Source organism: Arvicola amphibius, chromosome 9 (genome assembly GCF_903992535.2).
Source record: "Arvicola amphibius chromosome 9, mArvAmp1.2, whole genome shotgun sequence".
Lineage (NCBI taxonomy): Eukaryota > Metazoa > Chordata > Mammalia > Rodentia > Cricetidae > Arvicola > Arvicola amphibius.
The window spans coordinates 70,889,547-70,914,217 of NC_052055.2; the positions used below are offsets into that span (position 1 = coordinate 70,889,547).

General features: G+C 48.0%; 1 protein-coding gene across 5 annotated transcripts in view; it reads left to right on the forward strand.

The window, feature by feature from the left end:
- Bicral (BRD4 interacting chromatin remodeling complex associated protein like) overlaps window positions 1–24,504 on the forward strand; it is a 93,720-nt gene extending 69,216 nt beyond the window's left edge. For all 5 annotated transcript variants that reach the window (XM_038344135.1, XM_038344138.1, XM_038344137.1 and 2 more), the window contains 7 exons: window positions 11,983–12,088; window positions 12,987–13,087; window positions 14,400–14,458; window positions 15,696–15,841; window positions 16,812–16,906; window positions 17,754–17,856; window positions 20,175–24,504. In XM_038344135.1, the coding sequence (XP_038200063.1) occupies window positions 11,983–12,088; window positions 12,987–13,087; window positions 14,400–14,458; window positions 15,696–15,841; window positions 16,812–16,906; window positions 17,754–17,856; window positions 20,175–20,956 (1,392 nt within the window). In that variant the 3' untranslated portion in view covers window positions 20,957–24,504. The remainder of the gene's footprint in view (window positions 1–11,982; window positions 12,089–12,986; window positions 13,088–14,399; window positions 14,459–15,695; window positions 15,842–16,811; window positions 16,907–17,753; window positions 17,857–20,174) is intronic.
- Window positions 24,505–24,671: the final 167 nt, after the last annotated feature.

The window sequence follows — 24,671 nt, forward strand, 5'->3', positions numbered from 1 at the left end:
GGAGCTGGGAGTAGATTCAGCAGCAGAGTGCTTATCAAGCAGGCTGGAGATCTGGGCTTGGTGACCAGCACCCTGCACACATATAGCATCGTTGATGCTTTGGTTGCGGGATTGTGGTAGACAAGTGTGTGTGCATGTGTGTGGAGAGGTGGAGTGTAGCTGGTTTACATGCCTGCCTAGCCTGCAGAAGGCCCTGGGCTCCATCCCCAGCCCCACCAAGCAAACTGAGCAGTGTGTATATTCACGCTGCTGGTGTTCTCTGAGCTGGGAAATGGTGGTTGTGCACATGTAAAGACTAAGTCAGCTACATTTCCTCCTGAATCTGTAGCTACACATGGATTTCTCTGTTTGTTTCATGGGAAAGTTCATATGTGTACTTTCAGGTCTAGCCCACAAGGCCGCCATCATTTCCAGGCTTTCCATTCCGTTCCTAGTAGCCAGAATTCCAGCACCACAGTGTATTTATTTGTTCAACCCCGGCATTTACAGAAACCAATCTTAGAATTGCTTGTCCGTGGGGGCTGGAGAGATGGTTCAGAGGTTAAGAGCATTGCCTGCTCTTCCAAAGGTCCTGAGTTCAATTCCCAGCAACCACATGGTGGCTCACAACCATCTGTAAAGGGGTCTGGTGCCCTCTTCTGGCCTGCAGGCATATACACAGACAGAATATTGTATACATAATAAAATAATATTTTTTTAAAAAATTGCTTGTCCGTGTTTTCACTATTGTGAAAACAAGCATGCTCGTTAGACCTGATGCTGGTCTACTTAGTATTGCACGTCAGCCATGCATACACAGTGAGAACCCAACTCAAGATACAGAACTTATTTGGTTCTCCCATCCCCTTGGTGTTGAAATACAATTGAGTTTACTTGTTTCTGCTTGTATCTCATTTCTGGCCAGACAGAGATCTGGGTACTTCCTAAGACCCCGAGATTCACACCTTCCCTTTCTCACTCAGAATGAAGTGTCCGACAGCGTGTCCTTGCGCTTTGCTTTGTTTTTAGGCTGTTGTATGTTTGTTTCTTCATTTGTTTTAGGATTTTTTATGTGCCTGAGTGTTCTGTCTGCATGTATGTCTGTACACTGTATATGTGCCTGGTGCCCTCAGTGGCCAGAAGATGGCTCCAGATCCCCTGCAACTAGGGTTACAGATGGGTGTGAGTCACTACATGGGTGCTGGGAAGGATGCCAGTGTTCTTAACTGCTGAGCCTTATCTCCAGCCATGTTTTAAAGTTCTTTGTTTTTGTTTTTGAGACAAGATCTCATTCTATCCAGGGCTGGTTAGCCCCTCAGCCCCCACGCCTGAGCTCGAGAGTGTGAACCCTCGGGCCCTGCTCTTCCTACACTAGCAAAGCTGTTTCCTAAGAACCCCAGATATCAATCGTACAGAAAGGGGTTGGACATTTTGAAATAATATGTAGCCATTCAAATGTTTCTAGAATTATGGTGGGGTAAACATATCTTTAATCCCAGCCCTCTCAAGGCAGAGGCAGGCAGATCTTAGATTACCTAGTGAATTTAGGTCAGCCAGGGCTTCCTAGTAAGACCCTGTCTCAAAATAAATAAGATAAAATTTTAAGAAATAAAGTGGTTTCCAAAAGTTTCAGAGAAAGCTGATAATTTTCAGTGAAAATGTTTGTGTAAATGTAGACTCTTCAGACAGTATGATGAGCTAGAAGCAGAGTCCCCTCCTCCTGATGCAGCCCCGGAGGGTCTGGTGGCGGGACTGAGGTCGGCCTCATCCCCTCTCAGCTCTAGGAACTTGTCCCCACCTCCCAGAAGTGCTGATGCCTGGGAGCGGCTGTTACAGCAGCCTCTACCCTGCTGAGAAAGTCCTAGGTGCTGTAATCCCAGCTGTGAGCCAGCCAGGGTCAGTGCTCAGAACTAAACGCAGGTCCTCTTCAAAAACAGTCAGTGCTCATAACTGTTGAGCCTCTCTCCAGCCCCAATAATCCAACATTTTAATAATATAAATGGTTAATATTATGGGCAGTGAGAGCTCAGCAGTTAAGTACTTACTGAGCAAGCCCGGCAACCTGGAAAGGGCCCACTCTGTAAAGGTGTCCTCTCACCTCTACACATACACATGTGCACACTCACACACATGCACACACTGTTAACATTCGAGAAAACTGGCTTTCTCGGCATTGCATTGTAAGTAGCTTGGTTGCAGGCACTCACCTAGAACAGGGAGGTGTCCTTTCCTCCCCTCTCTCCAGCCACCACTTGCCATGGGTGACCCATGGAGCCGACTTCCTGGGCTTCGAGCCTCACTCCCACTCTCCTTAATGGGGAGACTCGAGAGCCACAGAAGCTGGAAGGCTGCAGCAAACTGTTCACCTGGTGCCCTCGTAGCCTCTGTCTGTAGTGTTTGTTTAGTGTACTGTGTCCTTGTGCCTGTGTGGTGTGCACACATGCAAATACAAACACGGCTTTTCCTCTGAACCATCTCAGAGTCCTTGATAAGCACTGTGACTGTTCGCCTGTCCCTTCTGCAGCAGGTGTCTCCCGAGAGCGGGACGTGTTGCTGTTCTGTGTTGTCATAATAGTTTTCACTCAAAATTCAATCAGAAAACATTATTTGCAAGACAGGATTTCTCTGTGTCACAGTCCTAGCTGCCCCGGAGCTAGCTCTTGTAGACCAGGCTGGCCTCGAACTCACAGAGATCCGCCTGCCTCTGCTTCCCAAGTGCTGGGATTAAAGGCGTGCGCCATCGCCCAGCACTCTTGCTGCTCTTGCAGAGGAACTGAGTTCAGCTCCCAGCACTCACGTGGGACAACTCACAGCTCTCTGTAACTCCAGCCCCAGGGAGATCTGGCACTTCTGGCCTATGTGGGCACCTGCACTGACAATCACACAGACACACATATATACATAATTAAAAATAATAAAAATTGCCAGGCGGTGGTGGCGCACACCATTAATTCCAGCACTCAGGAGGCAGAGGCAGGCAGATCTCTGTGAGTTCAAGGCCAGCCTGGTTTACAGAACTAGTTCCAAGACAGGCTCCAAAGCTACAGAGAAACCCTGTCTCGAAAAACAATAATAATAAATAATAATAATAATAATAATAATTTTATAAAAACCTTAAGGACCTGCAAGATGGCTTAGCAGGTAAAGTTGCTTGTCGCCAGGCTAAACTCAATCTCTGGACCTCATGCGATAGAAAGAGAACCCAATCCCATGGGTTGTCCTCTGATCTCCACGTGTGCACTGTCGCATGTGATCCTCGTCCCTCCACAAGTGTAAAAAAAGAAAAATAATGCAAATCCTTGAACAAAGTAGATAAAATATTGTAATGACTCTGACTCTTCAGTCAGCTAGCTATTGGCTGTGGCCCAGTAACCTCATGGCTGCCTCTCCTATTCACTCATCAGGATCTCACCCACTTGACAGCTGCACGCACGCACGCGCACACACACACACACACACACACACACACACACACACACCGCCTTGCTCTTTTGAAGCTAATCTGCAGTCTAGTGTGCATATCCAGTCTGGTTGTGTTTCTTCCTACTTAGCGTGCTTTCTTTTTTTTTCTTAAAGATTTATTATATATACAGTACACCATATATATGTATTATATACACACACACACACACACCAGAAGAGTGCGCCCCTATCTCGATATAAATAGTTGTGAGCCATTATGTGGTTGCTGGGAATTGAACTCAGGACCTCAGGTCAGTCAGTGCTCTTAACCTGAGTTCTCTCTCCAGCCCGCCTTCCTTTTTGATGCTTAAGTTGTCCTGTTTGTGTGGAGCTAGTTCAAGCCTGGTCCTCTGCTCCTGACAGGTTACCATCGCTAAACACTTCTTCCTTTGCAGGCTTGGTTGAGAATGCCTGGTCTCAAACTGAGATCCAGGCTCCTTCGCGGAGCTCTGTGATCTGGGGGCTTAAGCCAGGAGTAACTCGGAAGCTTTTCACTGTCTTGTGACTGGATCAAAAATGAAGTCAGCGATTAAACAGATGACTTTTGTGAGAGTTAGCTTGTCAGACAAAACTGTGATAGGTCTAAATCTCCTCAGTGCTCCAAAAGATTTAGTAGTAGGTTTAAAATTCTGTGAGAACCACAAGCCAGCATGTCCTCTCATGGTGCAGGTGTGAGCAAGCTGATTTGTCTGTTGAGATCTCCAGCTGCGCCTCTCTGTGGTCCCCACCCTCTCCTGCCTTACTGTGTCTGCAGATATCCAGCACCATGGCCATGCTTTATTCTCCCATACTTTTAATAAGTCACCAAATCCTATATAAAAACATTTTTATCTGGGCAGTGGTAGTGCACACCTTTAATCCCAGCACTCAGGAGGCAGAGGCAGGTGGATCTCTGTGAATTTGAAGCCAGCCTGATCTACATACAGAAAAACTCTGCCTTGAAAAAGTTTTTAAACAAAAAAAAATTTTTTTTGAGACAGGTTCTCTCACTATGTAGCTCTGGCTGGCCTCAAACTCACAGAAATCCCCCTGCCTCTGCTTCTCCAATGCTAAAAAGTATACCACCATACTCAGCTTTAAATTCTTTGAAAATGTCTCATGCGTTCACTCCATGAATGTTGGAAATATGGACAAGAACCAGGACAGTGCCGGGGCTTAAGCAGATTATTTTTGACCCTTTCTTGGAGGTGCACACGCGCTCCTGTGGCAGGCCCACGGTGGACACAGTGTGTGCTCACACAGGCCGCCACACTGTACTTTCCTCTGCGGCAGGCTGTAGGGAGCCTTCTCCAGGAAAGCAAGCAGAGTTAGGTGAGGAAGCCCGGCTGAGTCGTCCTTGCCTGTATCCTGTCAGTGAGTGGCTTGTGGTCTCAGTCTGTCTTTAGTCTTCTCGTCTCAAAAATGAGGAACTTAGCTGCACAATCAGGTCATCTAGGGAGCTTCTAAAATTGTTGATGCTTGGACCTTATCCCCATAAATTCTGATCTAAGCAGCCTGGAGCAAGGACCTCAGGCCCCAGTGTTTACAGAAACGCCCAAGTGACTGTGAAGTGCAGCTCAGAGAGGAGGGCGCAGGGCAGGCAATGCTTACCACCCATGATAGCCCTAATATCACCTCATTAGACACAGGTTCCCTGTCAGAATGATTGATGTGCCTTTAGCCCCCTCCTTCACAGCACGCTTCCAGAACAATCCTAAACCATTGGCCCGGTGACCTGAGCCAGGTCCTCTGGGAGCTTTCCACTCCTAGGAGGAAGCATACATGGCCTGCACTCAGGGTCTCCAGTCCCCGGTGGGTACTTTTGAACCCACACTGGTGGTAACCGCAGCCTGCCCTTTTCTGCCCTGCTTCAGTCGCTCGCTTCTTCAGGCTCCTGTCCAAATGCCTAGAAGCTCTCAGGCTCCTTGCTTTCCTCCCTGATGTCTTTGTGTGTCTTTCTTTCCATCTGTACTGAGCACCAAGTGTGTAGCCCCAGTCTGTGTGAGGTGTTTACTTCAATCAACTCTCAGCACTGAGTACTATCACACAACAGTCCCTGGAGCATAAAACCCTGTTGCAGGAACCCAGAGAATCAAGTGTTCACACACACTGTTTCAGAAACGTGTGTGTGTGTGTGTATGCGCACGCGCATGCATGCGTGTGGCCACACATGCCACAGCATGAGCATGCAGGTTGCAGGAGCTGGTTCTCTTCCTCTGTGTGGGTGGGTCGCACTCAGGCTTGGCAGCAGGAGCCTTACCCGCTAAGCCATCTTACTGGCTGCCGATCTAAATGAAGGAAGTGGTAACAAGACAGAGGGGCCAGAAAAGCCTGGGAGAGAAGATAGCGTGTACCATGGGGGAAGGAAAGTGGGTCTAGGTGCTAGGAGGAGGATGTTGATGGGAAAGGTGTGTGGTGTGTGTCCTATGAGTCTTTGGCATGTTAAGAGCCAAGTGTGTTCCTTTATTTTTTTTTAGGGTTTTTTTTGCTTATTATATATATATATAATATAATATAATATAATATTATATATATATATATATATATATATATATATAGAGAGAGAGAGAGAGAGAGAGAGAGAGAGAGAGAGAGTTCCTTCTGCATGTATGCCTGTAGGCCAGAAGAGGGCACCAGATCTCAGATCACAGATGGTTAAGAGCCACCGTGTGGTTGCTGAGAGTTGAACTCAAGACCTCTGGAATAGCAGCAAGTGCTCTTAACCACCGAGCTATCTCTCCAGTCCCGGTTTGCCTTAAATCTTAGCACTTGGGAGGCCGAGGCCAGCCAGGGCTACAGGAGAACCTTTCACAAAAACAAAACAAAGCTGGGCAGTGGGCACGCAGAGGCAGGAGAGTCTCCTTAAGTTCAAGGTCAGCCTGGTCTACAGAGCGAGTTCCATGACAGGCTGCGCAAAGCTACACAGAAAAACCCTGTCTTGAAAAACCAAATTAAATAAATAAGTAAATCCTAAATAAATAAATAAAAATAGAGCCTTGTTGCTGGGTGTTCTGACACACACCTTCGTTCCCAACACTACACAGACAGTAGCAATTGGATATTGGTGAGTTTGAGGCCAGCCTGTTCTACATAGTGAGTTCTAGAACAACCAGAGCTACATAGTAAGATCCTATCTCAAAAACAAACAAGAAAGTCAGTGTCATAGTCCAGGCATGGACACACACCTGTACATGGTCCAGGCATTTGGGAGTTGACAGGTAGACAGACACCAGATCAGGAGTTCAAGGTTAACCATGGCTTATGGTTACAGAACCATGTGGGCTATGTGAGACCCGTCTCCAAAAAAAAAAAAAAGTAGTCATAGTGTTAACCTAAATGTGAAATAGTGTAGCCTATGGTGGGGGCCATGGTGGGAAGTACATGGATTTGAAAGCTAGAACCTGCGATTGGCCGCCGTGGTGGAGGACTAAGAACCACACAAGATGCTAACAGCGGCAGAAACGGGGAGGGGAATTCTTACTTGTAAAGGAAGCTGTTGAGTTTCAGGTGTGGTCATCAAGTCTGAGGCAGCCACGGACAGCTGGGCTGAGCACTGACTGAGCAGCACGGCTGAGAGGGAGCAAGGAGAGAACAGGCAGAGAAGGGAAGTCAGCAGGGAAGCTGCAGCGTCTCAGCACAGTGACCCAGACACACCCGCACGGTAGAGGGAGGGGGCGTGCGCACACAGAAGTCAGAGAGGGAAGCTAGCCTGCATTGGGGCTAGCCTGGGGAGATGTGCAGTGCAGAGTCACTTGCAATAGACTAAGAACTGGGCGTAGTCGGTTGTGGCTGTAATCCCAGCACTTGGAAGACTGAGGCAGAGGTCTGCTGTGAGTTCAAGGATAGCCTAGACTATAAAATAAGACCTTCTCTGAAGAAAACAGAACGGGGGAGAGACGGCTCAGTGGTTAAGAGTACTTGCTATACAAAACTGAGAACTGGATTTAGACTCTTAGTACCCAAGTAACAATCTAGTGTTTGTCACATGCTGTGACATTAAAGGGGATTGCTCCCTTGTAGCCTAGAAAATTCTAGCTTTGAGGCAACAGGCAGAGATGATAGAAAGGACACCTGGTGCCCTCTTCTGGCTGCTGAGTACATGCACAGGCTTACACACTGCATGCTCACACATGCATACATGTAACACACTGACATACATATACAGTATAAGTAAATAGCTTTTTGGTGGTTTTTTGTTTGCTCGTTTTATTTTGTTTTAAAAGTTTTTAGTTTTGCAAGGCAAGGTCTCTCCACACAGCACTGCTCTCCTGTAGACCAGGCTAGTCTAGAAGGTTCTGCTGGGGTTAACAGCTTGTGCCACCACATCCTGCAACTGCCCCACCAACGCACTTCCTCCAGCAAGGCCACGCCTCCCACATACTCCCTGGGGTCCAAGGATCCAGATCTCTGAGCCTATGGGGACCGTTCTCATCAAACCACACAGTTTTAAATGCCTAGTCCCACTTGAGCAGGCTGAGTGCTAGTCCCTGTCTGCAGCCGAGACAGAATACTAGACTAAGGCAGGTTATAGGAGGGAGCGTGAGAGAGGCCATTATGGCTGGGAGGCCAGACACAGACAGGTGTGGCAACGCGGCTGAGAGACCACAGCCTCAACCAAAAGTGTGAAGCGGAGAGTGAACGAATTAAGCCAAAGAGGCTGTGAATTTGAGAACAAAGAGGCAGGTGCATGAGAGGGACTCGGGGGTGGGGTGGGGGTGATGCAGTTGTAGTTAAATCTCAAAAAAACTTGAAGAGAGAGAAACAGAACGGAGATGAGTGACCCTGAGGCGAGCGTAGTATTTCTGGGGCATATGCAGTAGATGAAAGTCATCCTTACAGTTTGGAGCAAACATTGTTTTTATAAAAATTTTTAAAAATAGCATCCCCCAGCTTCTCCTACCATACTGACTAGACAGGACCTGGGGTCTCTCCGGGCTGTCAGACAGATGACAGGAAGTGAGTAGAAGCGTGGCTGCGCAGTGGAGTCTACACGGGAGCCAGGGGCCAGGCTGGGGCTGCGCAGTGGAGTCTACACGGGAGCCAGGGGCCAGGCTGGGGCTGCGCAGTGGAGTCTACACGGGAGCCAGGGGCCAGGCTGGGGCTGCGCAGTGGAGTCTACACGGGAGCCAGGGGCCAGGCTGGGGCTGCGCAGTGGAGTCTACACGGGAGCCAGGGGCCAGGCTGGGGCTGCACAGTGGCAGCCACCACAGCCAAAGCTCAAAACCAGCGTGACAATTTAGGGAGACCCTGTCTCAAAATAAAAAGTATAAAAAGGACTAGGCATGTAACTCAGTGATAGAGTGATTGCTTAACATGGTTAAGGCCCTATGTTTGATCCTTGATCGTGCAAAATTAATTAATTAAAAATAAAAGTTTTAGGATGGTTTGCTATGAGAGCTGCCTATACATTATTGTCAGATCATGAGGAGAATTAAATTATGAAATATGGAACATACCAACCTTTGTGTGTGTGTGTGTGTGTGTGCGTGCATGTGTATGTGTGTGTGTGTGTGTGTGTGTGACTATTCGCATGCGTGCAAGTATACAGGAGAGAAGAGGCGTGTGTGCACATACACAGAATTTTAAAAATAATAAAAAATAGCCAAAGAAAAAAGGCGCACTCGTTTAATCCCAGAACTAGGGAGGGAGAGGCAGGCAGATCTCTGAGTTCAAGGCCAACCTGGTCTACTAGTGAATTCCAAGAAAGTCAGAGCTAGTAATAGACGCTCTCTTAGAAAAACAAAAATAAACTGGCTGGTGGTGCACACCTTTAATCCCAGAGGCAGGCAGAGCTCTGTGAGTTCAAGGCCAGCCTGGTCTACAGAGTGAATTCCAGAACTGGCTCCATAGCTACTGAGAAATCCTATCTCGTGAAACCAAAAAAAAAAAGGGGGGGGGGGGAGACTGGAGAGATGGCTCATGTCTCAGAGATTAAGAGTGCTGGCTGCTCTTCCAAAGGTCCTGAGTTCAATTCCCAACAACCACATGGTGGCTCACAACCATCTGTAATGAGATCTGGTGCCCTCTTCTGACCTACAGACATACACGCAGACAGAATACTGTAAAATAATAAATAAATCTTTTTTTAAAAAAAAGGAAAGAAAACCAAAAATAAACAAATAAATAGGGGCCAGGCCAAGTTCCCAGTAGAGAGATTACCACCAGTGTTGCCCGGTCCATGCTATCCCATCTCTGCCCCACAGTCAAAGCAAGTGTTCTAGCCCCAAGAGCAAAGGATGCAATTTGTGCCACCGTGATAGTTAGAAGATTACAAAGGGTGGGAACGTAGCTCAGTGGCGTAGCACTTGCCCAGCATGTGTGAAACTCTGGGCTCAAATTAGTACGGCCAAGAAAAGAAAACCGGGCTGGGTAGCACATACCTGTAATCCTAGCCACTTATAAAGGTGAGGCGGGAGGATCAAGAGTGCAGGAGCCTGGGCTCTAGAGCGCATTCAAAGTCAGCGTGAGTAATTTAGACCTTGAGTTCAGAGGGGAGCAGTCGCTAGCAGTAGTCAGGCCCTTGGGCTTAATCTTTCTGAACACAGGAGGAGGAAAAGAACAGAAGGAGGGAGACACAGTTTAAAGATTAGATTCATTTTTGTTATTCTATTTTATTCAGGCTAGTATTAAGTTGAATTTGCAGATCCTAATTTCTTGTCACCTAAAGTTAACATTGTACAAAGTATGGCTTCACAGAAGGCAGGCATAAGAGCAGTGCACACTCTACACAGAAAAGAAAGTGTGTGTTGACAGGCATGGGTCAGACCTGGTGTTTGGACTGTGTACAGACCCCACCCAGGAGTTGCTAATAAGAATCATGTCCTGGGCTGGGCATGGTGGCACACGCCTTTAATCTGCACTCAAGTGCGGGGCAGTCAGATCTCTGAGTTTGAGGCCAGTCTGCAGATCCAGTTCCAGGATGATTTCCCAGCTGAGTACAACTCTTGGGAGGCAGGCGGATCTCTGTGGGGCCACCCTGGTCTACAGAGTGAGTTCCAGGACTACACAGAGAAGCTGTGTTTTGAGAAACCAAAAAAGAAAAAAAGAAAGAAAAAGAAGAAATATAATTTTCCATTCATTTCCTGCTCGTGAGGTAAAACAGGGTTGGTCCATTGTAGCTAAGATGAAGCAAGTGCTCCCCCTCCTCTGCATCGCTGTGAGAGCAGGAAGTCAGGATGCCTGAGATGGGCCAATGCACTGATTTAAAATACTGGGAGCATTGTCGTTCTGTTTTAGAAAAAACAATTGGCATGTGTGGTAGTACATGCATTTAATCCCACTCTCCAGGCGGAAACAGACAGATCTCTGTGACGTCCCAGCCAGCCTGATCAACATAGTGAGTGTCAGGTCAGCCAGGGTTGCATAGTGAGACCCTGCCCCCACCAAAGAGGGAAGGAGAGAGAGAAAAAAAAATTCCATGAGCGTATAGATTCTAGATATACTCGGAAACTCTCCCATTGTGATAGAAGAATGTTTTTAGAGTGTTCTTTCTGTAATAGTTAACCTGAAAGTGACACCTAGCAGACATTAAGAAATTTGGTTGATGGGGCTGGAGAGATGGCTCAGTGGTTAAGAGCTTTGCCTGCTCTTCCAAAGGTCCTGAATTCGATTCCCAGAAACCACATGTGCTCATCTGTAATAAGATTTGGTGCCCTCTTCTGGCCTGCAGGGATACATACATGCTGGCAGAACACTGAATACATAATAAATAAATAAGCCTGAGAGAGAGAGAGAGAGAGAGAGAGAGAGAGAGAGAGAGAGAGAGAGAGAGAGAGAGAGAGAGAGAAATTTGGTTGAGGCCGGGCGGTGATGGCACACGCCTATTTATTCTAGCACTTGGGAGGCAGAGGCAAGGCGGATCTCTGAGTTCGAGGCCAACCTGGTCTACAAGAGCTAGCTCCAAGACAGGCTCCAAAGCTACAGAGAAACCCTGTCTCAAAAAACCAAAAAAAAAAAAAAAAAAAAAAAAAAAAATCAGAAAGAAAGAAAAACAAAAAACATTTGGTTGACCTGAGTTGGGTTCCCCAAAGCAGCGTGTGACTGACACCCCCTGTAACTTCATCTGAGGCATCTGACGCCCGTCCAGCCTCTAAAAACAAACAATAAGTCTTTTTTAAAAATGAATATTGTCTAGCACTTGTTTTATGTTTTTGAGACAGTGTGTTTCTATGAAGGCCTGACTATCCTGAAACTCACAGAGTTCCACCTGCCTCTGCCTCTTACTCAGATTAAAGGCATTCAGTACCTCAAATTGCTTGTTTGGCATTTTAAAGTAATCTATTGGGACGGGAAAGATGGCTCAACAGTTAAAAGCACTTGTTGCTATTGCAAAGGCCCCAGGTTCAGTTCACAGCCCCTACATGGTGGCTCACAACCATCCATAACTCCAGTGCCAAAGGGTCTGATGTCTTCTGGCCTCTTTGGTCACTGGGTACACATGCGGTGCACAACACATACACACAGCAAAGCACTCTTACACACTGAATACATCTAAAGAAAGAAGCAGTCTCTTTCTACTTTTAACAGTGAAATTAACATTTTTCTTGGTTCTTTGGTCTACAGGCTCAGAAAAAGTGTTTGAACCAGACCTCCCCCATTCCCACGTCCAAGACCACAGATGGCCTGAGGCAAGCGCAGATCCCAGGGCTCTTGAGCACAGCACTGCCAGGTCAGGAGCCTTTACGAAGTTTGCTGGAGTCTGCCCCATCCTCCCAATGCCTGAAACATGAGCTGCTGGCCTCCCTCTGTCTTCACAGAATCTTTCTTCCTGAGTCTCCCTGAGCTGGAATTTGCCCAGTCATCCCCTTCCTCTGTCCCCTCCCACCCAAAGCAAAGGGCGCTTCTGAGAAGGGAGAGCTCTGGGTTTGATGAGCAAGGCACACAGAACCTTGTCGTTAGCCCCATGTCGCGATGTGCATGCGTGTTCAGAAGCCCCACCCCCAAACTGGAGACCTGTAGGTTGCATCCTGTCTTACCGTGCTTAACAGTAGCTGCTCGACTCCTCTCATGCTAAGGCAAAGCAGCCTTTTGCCCACAGCTGTGCGCATAGTAACTGTTCTTGCCAGTTCAATGCATAATCAAATACAGGAGCTCAAGCATCCTTTAGAATCCCCTCTGGGCCTCCTTCCTGCAAGTGTAGTTTGGAGTTCTGAAGTACTGACTGCAGGCTGAGGCCTCGTTCTCAGACCACAGACAACTGGAAACTACATATGCATTTGCAGTTCTGGTTATTCTCGTAGATTAAGTTGCTCTATTGATTCCTACTCAGAGTTGAATAGCACCTATCTCTGCCTCCATAGCTGATAGTACTGCTCCCTTACTCCCAACAGGTTTTATCAAGAAATCCCTTTCAGGCTGGGTGTGGTGGTCCACACCGCTAATCCCAGAACTCTGGAGGCAGAAGCAGGATAATCACTGTATAGTCAAGACCAGTCAGTCTGGTCTACTTAGCAAGTTTCAGGTCAACCAGGGATATAAAGTGAGACCTTATCTCAAAATAAGAGCAGAAGAAAGAAGCCCTTTTCATGCATATGCTGGACCTGACTGTCCTACATTCGTTCTAATAGGGCAGGATTCTGGAAGCAAAATTATGCCAGCATCCTTGGGGACTGCACAGCCACAGCAGGAAAACTTGGTTGGATCATCCCCTAGCCAGACAGCTGTGCAGGTAGGCAACTGTCTGCGTGTTTGCGTGCCCTCATGGCTTTAAAGGAACGAGTGTGTGGTCTCCAGAGGCACTGTGCACACAGCTAGTCTCCAAGTGCTTGCAACACCACGCTGAAGGCCTTCCCAGGAGGCCAGGCCTGGCCACATTCATGTTTCCAGTATGAATCTTTCTTAGCTGTTCCTGACATGTTCCCAGTGCCTCGTGAATCCACCATAGTCAAGGCAATGGAGTGTTGTGGAGCACTTATCTAGTGTGTGCAAAGCTCTGGGATTGATCTTCAGAAGTGCTGCACGCACGCGTGCACGCACCCACACACACACACACACACTGGCAGCCAACATATGCTAGACACTTAAAAAGCTGCACTCGTAGGGTTGGGATTGTAGTTCTTTTGTCATTTATGGGACAAAATACTTGACAAAGCAACTTAAGGGAGGAAGGGGTTTGGGGCTCACACTTTGAGAGTACAGTCCCTTGGGGAAGAATGTCATTGTAGCGGAGTGTAAAGGAGTGTGAAAGAGTTGTTTCTGAGTCGGGAAACAGAGTGATTGCTGGTGCTCAGCTCCCGTCCTCCTCATTCAGTCCAGGACCCCAGGCCATGGGGCAGGGCCTGCCTCACACTTCAGCCCAGTCTCCTCACGCTCTCCCACATGTGCCGAGAGGTTTCTTTCCAGAGGGATGTTAGATCCTCTCCAGTTGACAGTAGAGAGTGACCATCACAGGGATGTAACTCAGTAGCTAGTGTTGCACAAGGGCCAGGGCTCAATCTCCAACACTGCACAGAGGGGAAATCACAACAGTCTTGTCAGAAGTGGTTCTGTCCCCACAAATCTATGCCCAGCCTGGTCTCATAATGAGTTCCAGGGCAGCCAGGGTTCATAGCAAGACTCAGAAACCAAGCAAAGTGGGTCTGTTCATGGTGAACATGGAGATTTGTTTTGTTCTGTTTGTATATGAGAACCAACCATGAATGCGTGAAACAGCCATTTCCCTGGTCCTTTGACTCACCTTGTACGTGTAAATCTCAAGGCTTTTCAAACTACTGGCCTCATGAAGGAAGGGGAGCTGTTTTATGTCTAGCTCTCTAAGGCCTTGGTTTCTTCCCACAGCTGCTGGAAGCTGCTCTACAGCTTCCTGTAGACTTAGCCCTGGTGCTCTTCGCTACAAAGAAGCTGGCCACGCTGGCTTGTTTGGGTTTTCAGCAGGACACGTTTCAAAGTCTTATTTGTTGATAGATAACAGGAAGCTCTTGGAGCACAGCAGCCTTGATCTCTGGGTTTGTTTTGTGACTTTTCCTGTGGTTTATTTTTAGGTGGATGGTCATTCGGGACAGAAGAGGCCTGCCACCAAACAGCTGACTAAAGGAGCTTTGTAAGTTATGCTTCAGAAGGAAAATTCTTGGTTTTCTCAGGGTATCTTAGGGTCCCTTGTTTTCTTTAAATACATCCCACACCCCACTATAATGGTGAGTTTGTTAGCCTTTCTGAAATGGGCTTTGAATGACTCACACCTTTAATCCCAGCATGTGGAAGGCAGAAACAAGTGATCCCTGGGTTTCTGTGAGTTAAAGGCCAACCTGGTCTTCACAGTGAGCTCCAGACCAGCCTGGTCTCCACAGTGAGCTCTAGACTAGCCTGGTCCTCACAGTGATCTCTTGACTAGCCTGGTCTCCACAGTGAGCTCTAGACTAGCCTGGTCTCCACAGTGAGCTCTAGACCAGCCTGGTCCTCACAGTGAGAGCTGGGGAGATGGCTTAGTTGTCAAAGTGCTCTGCAAGCATGAGGATGAGGGTTCACTCCCTGACCTGTGTAAACCGAGCCAGGCATAGCAACCAGCCCTCTGGTCCCAGACTGGGAGGCAAAGCCAGGTGGACCCCTGGGAATCTCTGGCTGCCATGTTAGCCTGCTTAGCCAGCTGTTGCCAACTGAGAGAACCAGTCTCAAAAAGGCAAGGTCAGGGCCCCATGAGATGCCTCAGCAAAGGAAAGGTGCTTGTCACCACACCCAGTGGTCTGAGTTTGGTCTCTAGAGCCCACACAGCAGAAGGAGGGATGTGAGGTTGTCCTCTGACCTCTGCCTGTGTGCCTTGACGTGTGCACACTCATGCCAGGGGAGCGGGGCGTGTTGATTACTTTGAAAATCATTTCCTACAGTTTGCTCTCATCAGGGCCAGTAAACAGATCAGATTAAGTGCATTGTTTGCTCTTTTGCTCTTGAAGAGAATGTGTCTGTCTCTCTGAGCAACTGCACACTGATCCTGGTGCACACGTTGTGTTTCTGAGGTTAGGGTCATAGAAATAGTGAACAGGATACAGGTGTGGAAAATGCAGAGCCACTGCACTGTAGAAATGGCATTGCTGCCGGGCAGTGGTGGCACATGCCTTTAATCCCAGCACTTGGGAGGCAGAGGTAGGTGGATCTCTATGAGTTCGAGGCCAGCCTGATCTGTAAGAGCTAGTTCCAGGACAGCTAGGGCTGTTACACAGAGAAACCCTGTCTCAGGATGAAAAGAAAAGAAAAGAAAAGAAAGAGCTAGCATTGCTAATAAATGGTTTGACTAATGCTTTCCTGATGTGACCTTACCTGAACTCGCTGTCTCCCTCTGAAAGCATCCTCCAACAGTTGCAGAGGGACCAAGCCCATGCCGTGACCCCTGACAAAAGCCAGTTCCAATCACTGAGTGACACAGTGCAGAGACTGCTGTCCTACCACGTGTGCCAGGGCTCCATGCCCACGGAGGAAGACCTGCAGAAAGGTGAGCCGCCGCTGCCCGCCCACAGCACCCCTGTTGGTAGCCTGGTGGCACTTACCACGGTGTAGCTTGTTTGCTGTGTACTCGGTGCCCCAGCCCATGGGTAGGGCTGTGACTGGTCCAAAGGGGCGCACAGTGAGGCTGCTGGCTGTAAATGGGTGGCTTTCTTCCAGATACTTTGCAGTGCTCATTAACTTGACTCTTGCTGTTGTACCAGGTCCAAGAATTAGTTACCTCCCTGAGGTCCCAAAGCAAACCTAAGTCATTGTATGGGTTTCAGGAAACTGACAAGGTTGGGAACAGGGCCCCTTCTCCAACCCAAGAACCCCATTCATTCTGGCCTGTACCTGTTGTCTGTCTAAGTCCAATAGCAGGGATTTAGTACCACCCCACTTTCCCTCCCCCTGCCAAGCCCTCCATGACATCGTCTTCCTCCACTGCCACTGGTCTGGATCCAGGGCTTCTGACCTCAGAGTAAGATTCTGTCTCCAGACCCACTGGGGCTTCCTGAGTCAGCAGTAAAGAACTGTGAAGATTCTGAGGAAGAAGGAATTGGAAAATGGGACATTTCTTGAGACTAAAAGTCAAAACCCAGAGCCACAGATCATGACCTGCAAGAGGTCGTGGACTGGTTTGTGTCTTCCCAGCCAGACAGATGGACTTTATTTGTCCATCGTTCTGTCCACCCTGCTTCTGAGAAGGAACAGAGCTGAGGGAACCAGCTCATCAGCTCTGTCCAGTGCCCTTCTTTCCTGGACTTCTTAGAGCAGTGGTAATATGCTGTTGGTTTCCCGGTCTGTGTTAGCCCGAGTTCCTTACCGCATAGTGCAGGATGCATAAGCAGAGAAGGCTAATCCAAGGGGGGTATCTGTAGCACGTCCTTGCTGTGGGAATGAGTCCATGCCGCCAGTCTCAGGAAACAGACCAGTCTCTCTTACTGTGTTTTTCTCTTTTCAATTTTTCTTTTTTACAGTGGACAATGAATTTGAAGAAGTTGCCACTCAGCTCCTCAAAAGGACCCAAGCGATGTTGAACAAATACAGATTCCTGCTCCTAGAAGATGCCATGGTAAAAGTGTGCTCCCACATGGCTGCCTGGGTGGGCCTGCCAGGCTGAGGCACAGAGAGAGCGTAGTTTATAAAGCAGGGATGTTTGAGGTCGGAGGACAACTTCCCAGTTAGCCATCACTGAGGGTGACGGTGGCAGAAGCCACCAACAACCATTTCTGATTTTAAAAAAAGAAAGAGAGAGGGCTGGAGAGATGGCTCAGAGGTTAAGAGCACTGGCTGCTCTTCCAGAGGTCCTGAGTTCAATTCCCAGCAACCACATGGTGGCTCACAACCATCTGTACTGAGATCTGGCGCCCTCCTCTGGCGTGCGGACATATATCAAGGCAGAATGTTGCATACATAATAAATAAATAAATCTTTAAGAGAGAGAGAGAGAGAGACTGACTTCTGAGCCATCTTAATAAGACTGCCTCACCAGGCACACTTTTAATCCCAACTCTCAGAGGCAGAGGCAGGCAGATCTCTGTGAGTTTGAAGCTGGCCAGGCTTACAAAGTGAAACCCTAGCTCTAAAAACCAGGTCTAGCCAGGTGGTAGGGGTGGATCTCTGCTAGTTCTGCTGGTTCCAGGACAGCCAGGGCTACACAGAAAAATCCTGTCGGGGGTAGGGGGGAAAGCTGAGGCAGGATGATGGCCCCAAGTTTGAGGCTAGCCTAGGCTACATGGGACCTTGTCTTCAGACAGCAGCAAATGTGATAGCTTCTCGTGCCTAGCACATGTGTGACGGTGGAGTGCTAGAGTATCTGGACGCAAGACTCACTTCTCATCGCTTCATTTGGTGCCCAAACACAGTGGTCACTTTCCCTTGATAAAAGCATCCAAAGTGACTGGCTCTCTCCCCCTCAGAGAATCAACCCCTCTGCCGAGACTGTGATGATCGACAGGATGTTCAACCAGGAGGAAAGAGCTTCCCTGTCTCGGGACAAGCGTCTGGCGCTCGTGGATCCTGGTAAGAAACATCAGGGGCAGGGGGCGGGGTGTAATAGTCCCTGAGCACTGTGGCCTTTGGGAGGTCTCTGTGAACCAACCTGTGGTGAATTCTGGGAAGGGAAAACCAACAGTTAATTTTTTTCAATGGTTTCCCCTACTAAACTTCAAAACCTGTTGTTCTAGTCTGAGAACTAAACTAAACCAGAGGCTTCTCCGTGTGTTAGGAAACCATCAACGAAGCGTGGCCCCGGCCCGAACCAGAAGCCTTAGTGCCCCACACAGAGGCTTTTCTCTGTCCCACCTCCTTCAGGCAGTCCAGAGTTTCCCCAAACCTGAGCTCCCCTCAGCACCTCGTTCTTGCTTTTGTTTGCTTAGACAAGGTCTCACTGTATAGCCCTGGCTGTCCTGGAACTTACTGTATAGACCAGGCTGGCCTCAAGCTCACAGGGTCTATCTCTGCCTCCCAAGTGCTGAGATTAAAGGTGTGAGCCATTACACCCAGCTTCAAATCTGTCCTTTTTAAATTATATTTAATTTTTTTCTCTTTTTCAGGATTTTATTTTTATTTTTAATTAGTGAGTGGGGCATGTATGTTTATGTTATGCAAGTGCGGGTACACTCAGAGGCCAGAAATGGTGTTGGATTTTCTGGGGTTGGCGTCAGAAACAGTATGACCCCCTGAGGCAGCTGCTGGGAAACGAACTCAGGTCCTCTGGAAGCAGCACACACTCAACCTACTGAGCCATCTCTCCAGCCCCTTAATTTTCAGTTGTGTTTATGTGTGTGCCTGTGTGGATATATGCTCTTGAGTTATAAGGTGCCTGGAGGCCAGAGGTGTTGGGTCCCTGGAGCAGGAGTTAAGGCAGTTGTGAGCCACCATGCATGGCTGCAGGAAAATGTACTCGGGTCCTCTGACTAGTAGTACGTGGTCTTAACTGCTGAGCCATATCTCCAGCCCACTCCTCTTTTTAAAGATAGGAGTCTCGCTAATATGTAGTCCTGGCTAGCCTGGGATTCGCTTTGTTGATCACACTGGCCCCAAACTCCCAGCAGTGCAGGAGGTGTAGGCAGGCAGGAAGATTACAAATTTTTAGCCACCTTGGGCTATGAGTGAAACTTTGTCTCAAACAAAAAGTGCTGAGAGAGGAGGGCACCAAAGGAAGAAAACTCCACCCTCTGCCTCTGCCTCTGCCTCCATGTGCTGGGATTATAGGACCATACCACCACACTCAACTCAAAAGCGTTTTAAAATAGACCAAAAAGTCTGGGCAGTGGTGGCGCACACCTTTAATCCCAGTACTTGGAGGCAGAGGCAGGGGGATCTCTGAGTTCAAGACCACTCTGGTCTATAAAGTGAGTTCTAGAAGAGATAGGACTACATAGAAAATTCCTGTCTCAAAATAAAATAAAATAAATAGAACAAGCAGTTTTCTTTTTCTTTTTCAAAAAACATTATTGTGAATGTCTGTATATGGCTGTGTGGCTAGACACACCAGGACACAGCGCCCGTGTGGGGTCAGAGGAGAGCTTTTGGGTGTCAGTTCTCTCCCTTCGCTGTGAGATCCATGGGTTTGACTCGGGATGTCAGGTGTGTGGCAAATACTTCAGCCTCTGAGCCGTCTCACCTGAGCCTAACACTTTGTTCTGCCTTGCTTGGGTGCCCAAGTTGATCTCAAGTTCATGTGTCTAATGCGATGCTCCTGCCTCAGTCCCCTGAGTAGCTGAGATTCGAAACTGTAAATCATAAACACCATAGTCCATAGAACATAAGTGTTTATGCCATCTATAAAAATTATTTTAGAGTCACATGCTGGGTTGGAGAGATGGTTAAGATCAGTGGTTAAGAGCACTGGCTGATCTTCCAAAGGACCCGGGTTCAATTCCCAGCAACCACATGGTGGCTCAGAACCATCTATAATGAGATCTGGTGCCCTCTTCTGGCCTGCAGACATACATGCAGACAGAATATATGTATTATAAATAAGTATTTTTTAAAAAAAAAATTTTAAAAATCAGTTAACAAAAGAAAAATGGGGAGAAAGGCGTGTGGCTCTCTTGGTAAATAGAGTACCTCCTTTGCACGCTCAAAACCCAGGTTAAGCTTCCCACCAGGAAGCTGGCCCCACGGCCTTGGCTACTTTGAGAAGATGCCCTCATTAGATTGTCTGCGTGTTTCTGTGGAAGTCATCCTGTGGTGTGCTGGTGGGAGGATGAGCAGAGGGGAAGAGGCGGGCCTTTGCCGGGGTTGAGGGACTGCCCTCTGCTCCTAATTAGGAGGACTGGTCATGGGCTGGGCCTCACTCTGACCATTTAATCTCTTTCTGCTCTCATTTCCAGAGGGTTTTCAGGCCGATTTCTGTTGTTCCTTCAAACTTGACGAGGCTGTACCTGAGACACCACTTCACAGGAGTGACCAGCATCGCAACAAAACCAGCTCGCTCCATCAGGCGCCCAGGGCCCAAAGCAGAGACAGAGCCAAGCCAGGCGTGGCAGAAGCAACGAATCATGACCAGTTTCATCTAGTGCCTAACCACATCGTGGTCTCTGCAGAGGGAAACGTTTCTAAAAAGTCGGAAGGCCACGGTAGAACACAGAAATATGACAAAGGGGGCTTAGGCCAGTACCGGGGTGTACCTGAGGACAAGGGCAGCCGGAGGGACCCTGCCAATGCCAGCGGGTGCTCTCCAGGCCCCGAGGGCCACCGCAAGACTATGGCCAGGCCGGATCATGACGCCGAGAGCAAGCTCCCGGGCATCCTGCCCAGCTCGCACCTGGAGATGCCATGCCTCGACTCCTTCCAGGACAGAACCCTGAGGAATTCCCCAAAGAATGAGGTTTTACACACAGACATCATGAAAGGGTCGGGTGAGCCCCAGGCAGATCTCCAGCTCACCAAGAGCCTAGAGAAAACCTTTAAGAACATTCTGGAGCTCAAGAAGGCGGGGCGGCCACAGAGCGACCCCGCATCCAGCGGCGCCGTGGACCTTGACTTCCCCAGCTTTTCCCCAATGGCTTCGCAAGAAAACTGCCTGGAAAAGTTCATGCCGGACCACAGCGAAGGCGTCGTGGAGACGGACTCCATTTTAGAAGCAGCTGTAAATAGTATCCTCGAGTGTTAGTAGCAGCCGCCCTCCCCGACCCCGGACCAGTTACATTCGCTCCCAGCAAAGCCAGTGGAAACATCTCCTGTCTCCAGCCTGCTTGGTCCTCCATCACAGGTTATTCTTTCTAATCTCAACCCTGTTCTTTTGAAGAGCAATACACGTCGTCGTGGCTGCAGGGAGACCCTCAGTCAACCCATCTCTCTCTAGAAAGCAGTCCGATAGGCCCCACACATTTCAAGTGTTCCGAGAGTGTGTATGGCCGTTGTTGTCCGTTTGTTTTGTGGTTTGTTTTTAGCGCTGTCACTCGATGAGACCATAGTACACTTGACCCTGGGTAAAATTTTGACAATCATAGGTCATTTCAAAAGAACAGACTTATTAAAGAAAAATCAAACAGGACTTATAGAACTACTTTTTTACAGAATTCTCACTGCAGCTCCAAACTAGTGGTTTTGTTTTTGTTTGGGGGAAAGGGTATTTGTGAAGGGAAGTCGGCCTGACTTTCCCCAGGGCTCAGTGCTCTCTGAGCAGTGGGCAGCCAGTTGCTCTGCCTGGAACCCCACAGCCCTGGCCCAGACGTGCATAGCATCTGCGCAGACCGTTTGTAGGCCTGCCTTCCCTCCTGAACAGCCAAGTGTTTACGTCATGCTGCTGCTGCTGAAGAAGCAAAACTTTTTTTTTCTTTTTTAATTTTAGCGTATCCATGTTGAATTGTGTCTGAGAACGCTCTGTTCTCAGCCCCAGGTATGCAGCTTGAAAGTTCACCCAAGCTCAGTAGGGAACACCGGGAACCAGGACAGCGGGCTAGGGAGGCTGCTGGAGCCCAGGGTCAGTGTGCAACTTAAAAGAATTTTGCATTTTATAATCGGGTGAAGTCAACACCCTGTGCTTTTGATTGTTGCTGAATTCTGTTTTGCTTAACCTTTGTCTCCCCGCCCTCAGCAGACAGCCCAGCAGTGAGTTCTGTCACCTGGAAACTGCTCCCTTTATCAGTTTAAATTTTGTGAAGGGGACTTTAGCCTTGTTTGTGCTTCCTGTCTCTGAGACCAGTAGTCAACACTGGCATTGATCATTCCCAACACAGAAAACCGAGGGAGGGCAACAGCCAGATGTCACCACCAGAAAGAGGGGGACCCCCCCCATGGGTGGCACATTTTCGAGTTAGCAAGCCTTCCTCTTTATTTATGTACTTTTTGGGGAATGTTGCCCAGTTTTCTCTTCTTGTGGGCCTGTCCCAGGGCACAGTGTTTCTGATACTTCTTGCATTCTTCACATCATGGTAACCATTGCTGAGAAAGCCAGGTCACGGTGTTGTGTGTGCTGTGTGTTTGCACAACCTTCTCCTGCCACACCGCCCACCTGTCTGACCCTCTGGGATCTGAAGGTTGTTTGTGTTTTTGTGAAGGTTTGCTCCCTCTGTTCATCCCTCTGGCTGTAGAAATGCGTCCATTGGTTTACACTTCATTAGATCCCGGAATGGAGTGGCCCCTACAGTCATCATGTTGAGCGTTTCTTTTCCAGATTGGCCTGTAATGGAAAGGAAGGCTCCTGATTTTTTCTTTTCAAATAGCATAGCAAAAACCTAGGCATGTTGGCACACACCTGTAATCCCAGCAGTCAGGTGGCTGAACCAGGAGAGCCAGGAGTTCAAGGCCAGCTTGGGCTACATAAGTCACCCCTGTCTTAAAAACAAAACAAAAGAAACTGAGCAACAGCAGACTGTATGTCCCTTCCACCCCACTGTCCACTACAGGAAGAAGCCCTGTGAGACAGCCAGTCTTCAGCAGAGCGCGGCCCAGCCAATCGAATAGGCGAATCTGGGCTGTCTTAGAGTTACCTTTTTTCCTGATTTGTGCCAATGTCCAAGTTGCTGACTTCCTTTCTGTATTATAACACATTAGAAAGATGAGTTGTTTGCCAGTTAGATTCTGTTTGGGCCTCCCTGGGCTAACAGCCTGCCCCTCCCTATCCCTCTGATGTCACAGACTCTTCTCATAGCCTCATGGTTGCCTAATTCACGATGGCCCCTGGATGCCTGCACATGGCTACTAATGAATTACATTAATTATTGCAAATCAGTGGAATTCTTGAGACAAGCAAAGTCTCGTGTGTGTATTTGTTACCTCTTTCTTCCTCCCTCCCCTCCCCCCCCCCCCCCCCCCCCCGCTTTCCTCTCTGTCAAATCACAGGGCTTCTGAGCCCTCACATTGCTCCCACAGTGGAAAGCCTAACGCACCAAAATGAAACTTGTAAATTTTGTGTCCTTGTATGTAAGTTCGCTTTCACGGAGGAAAGACTCGAGATAATGGCAGATGAAGATTATAGAATGTGTTTTACCCTGTGATTAGGTTCCACCACGTGGATCATAACTCGTGGATGAGCCCCCTCTGGTGAAGGAACGTACCATGCCTCAGTGGCCAGCACTTGGTGGTTCAGGTTCATTAGTCAGTTGAGTCCTCGTGCTCAATAACAAAAATCACTTTTTCTTTCCTTTGTTTTTAATCTGTTCGTTGTTGTGGTAAAGTATGGATTTGTTATTACGCATTGATTCTCTGTGTCCTTAAGTACTGCCTAAAGATGAAGCAAAATTTGAACTGGCAATTACGAAAAGGAAATCCTATAGCTCTGCAGAACTTAGTAGACTCTGTTAGGTTAGGGAGGCCTCACAGGCTGGCCGGCTCAGAGGACGGTCACTCGCTGTCAGTGTGGTGTGGGCTTTATTTGCTTAAATACCTTCATTTGTATAGTACGTCTCACTTGAAATTGCTTTGTATACATTTTGTAAAAATATTTATAAAATGTTTTGTAAAAAAAAAGTATAACAAATTGCAGTTTATTTTGTTATGTTGGATAAATACTGTTAAACCAGTCAGTACCTATATTGTTAATCCATGGTTAGGAAATGTTCAGTTGGAGATCACAAAATGAAACAACCATTGCAATACAGCCAAAGATTTGGGAAAATGTGGAACTGTGATTGTCGTGATTTTGCTGCAACTAGGAATGGCTCCTGTTCCCAGAAGAGGGTAAGTGTTCAGTGGGAATTCTGTGTATGTTTAACATGATGGAAAAAGCCTTCGGTAAGAGGACAGGATCTCAGCTGGTCTCTTCTCCACAGATTAAACACACTTGGTGAGTGAAGTTGGTCACGTACCTGTGTGGTTTACAGTCTACCCTGAGGTCATGTTTCTCTGCATGGCAAGTGTATGTGTGTACCCAGCATCACACCATGGCTCCTGGTCAGCCCCTTTGCATCAAGCATTGCCCAGAAACCAGGCTTTGAAAAGGAAGACTAGAGGCTGGAGAGACGCTCAGCAGTTTAAAGCACTGGCTGCTCTTCCAGAGGACCCCAGTTCAAATCCAAGCACCTGTGTTGGGTAGTGCACGCTCATTTGTGACTCCAGCTGTAGGGATTTGATGCTGTCTAACCACAGGCACTGTCCACACATACACACTCATGAGTAAATAAAAACAAACCGTTAGAGCATTTTGACACGGGTTTAACCTCCACAGGCACTATACACATGTACATACACATAAATAAAAACAAACCATTAAAGCCAGGCAGTGGTGGTGCATGCCTTTAGTCCCAGCACTCGGGAGGCAGAGGCAGGCAGATCTCTGTGAGTTTGAGACCAGCCAGGTCTACAGAGCGAGTTCAAGCCAACAACAACAACAAAATATTTAGAAAATAATAATACAGGACTAAAGAGAGGGCTCGGCAGGTATA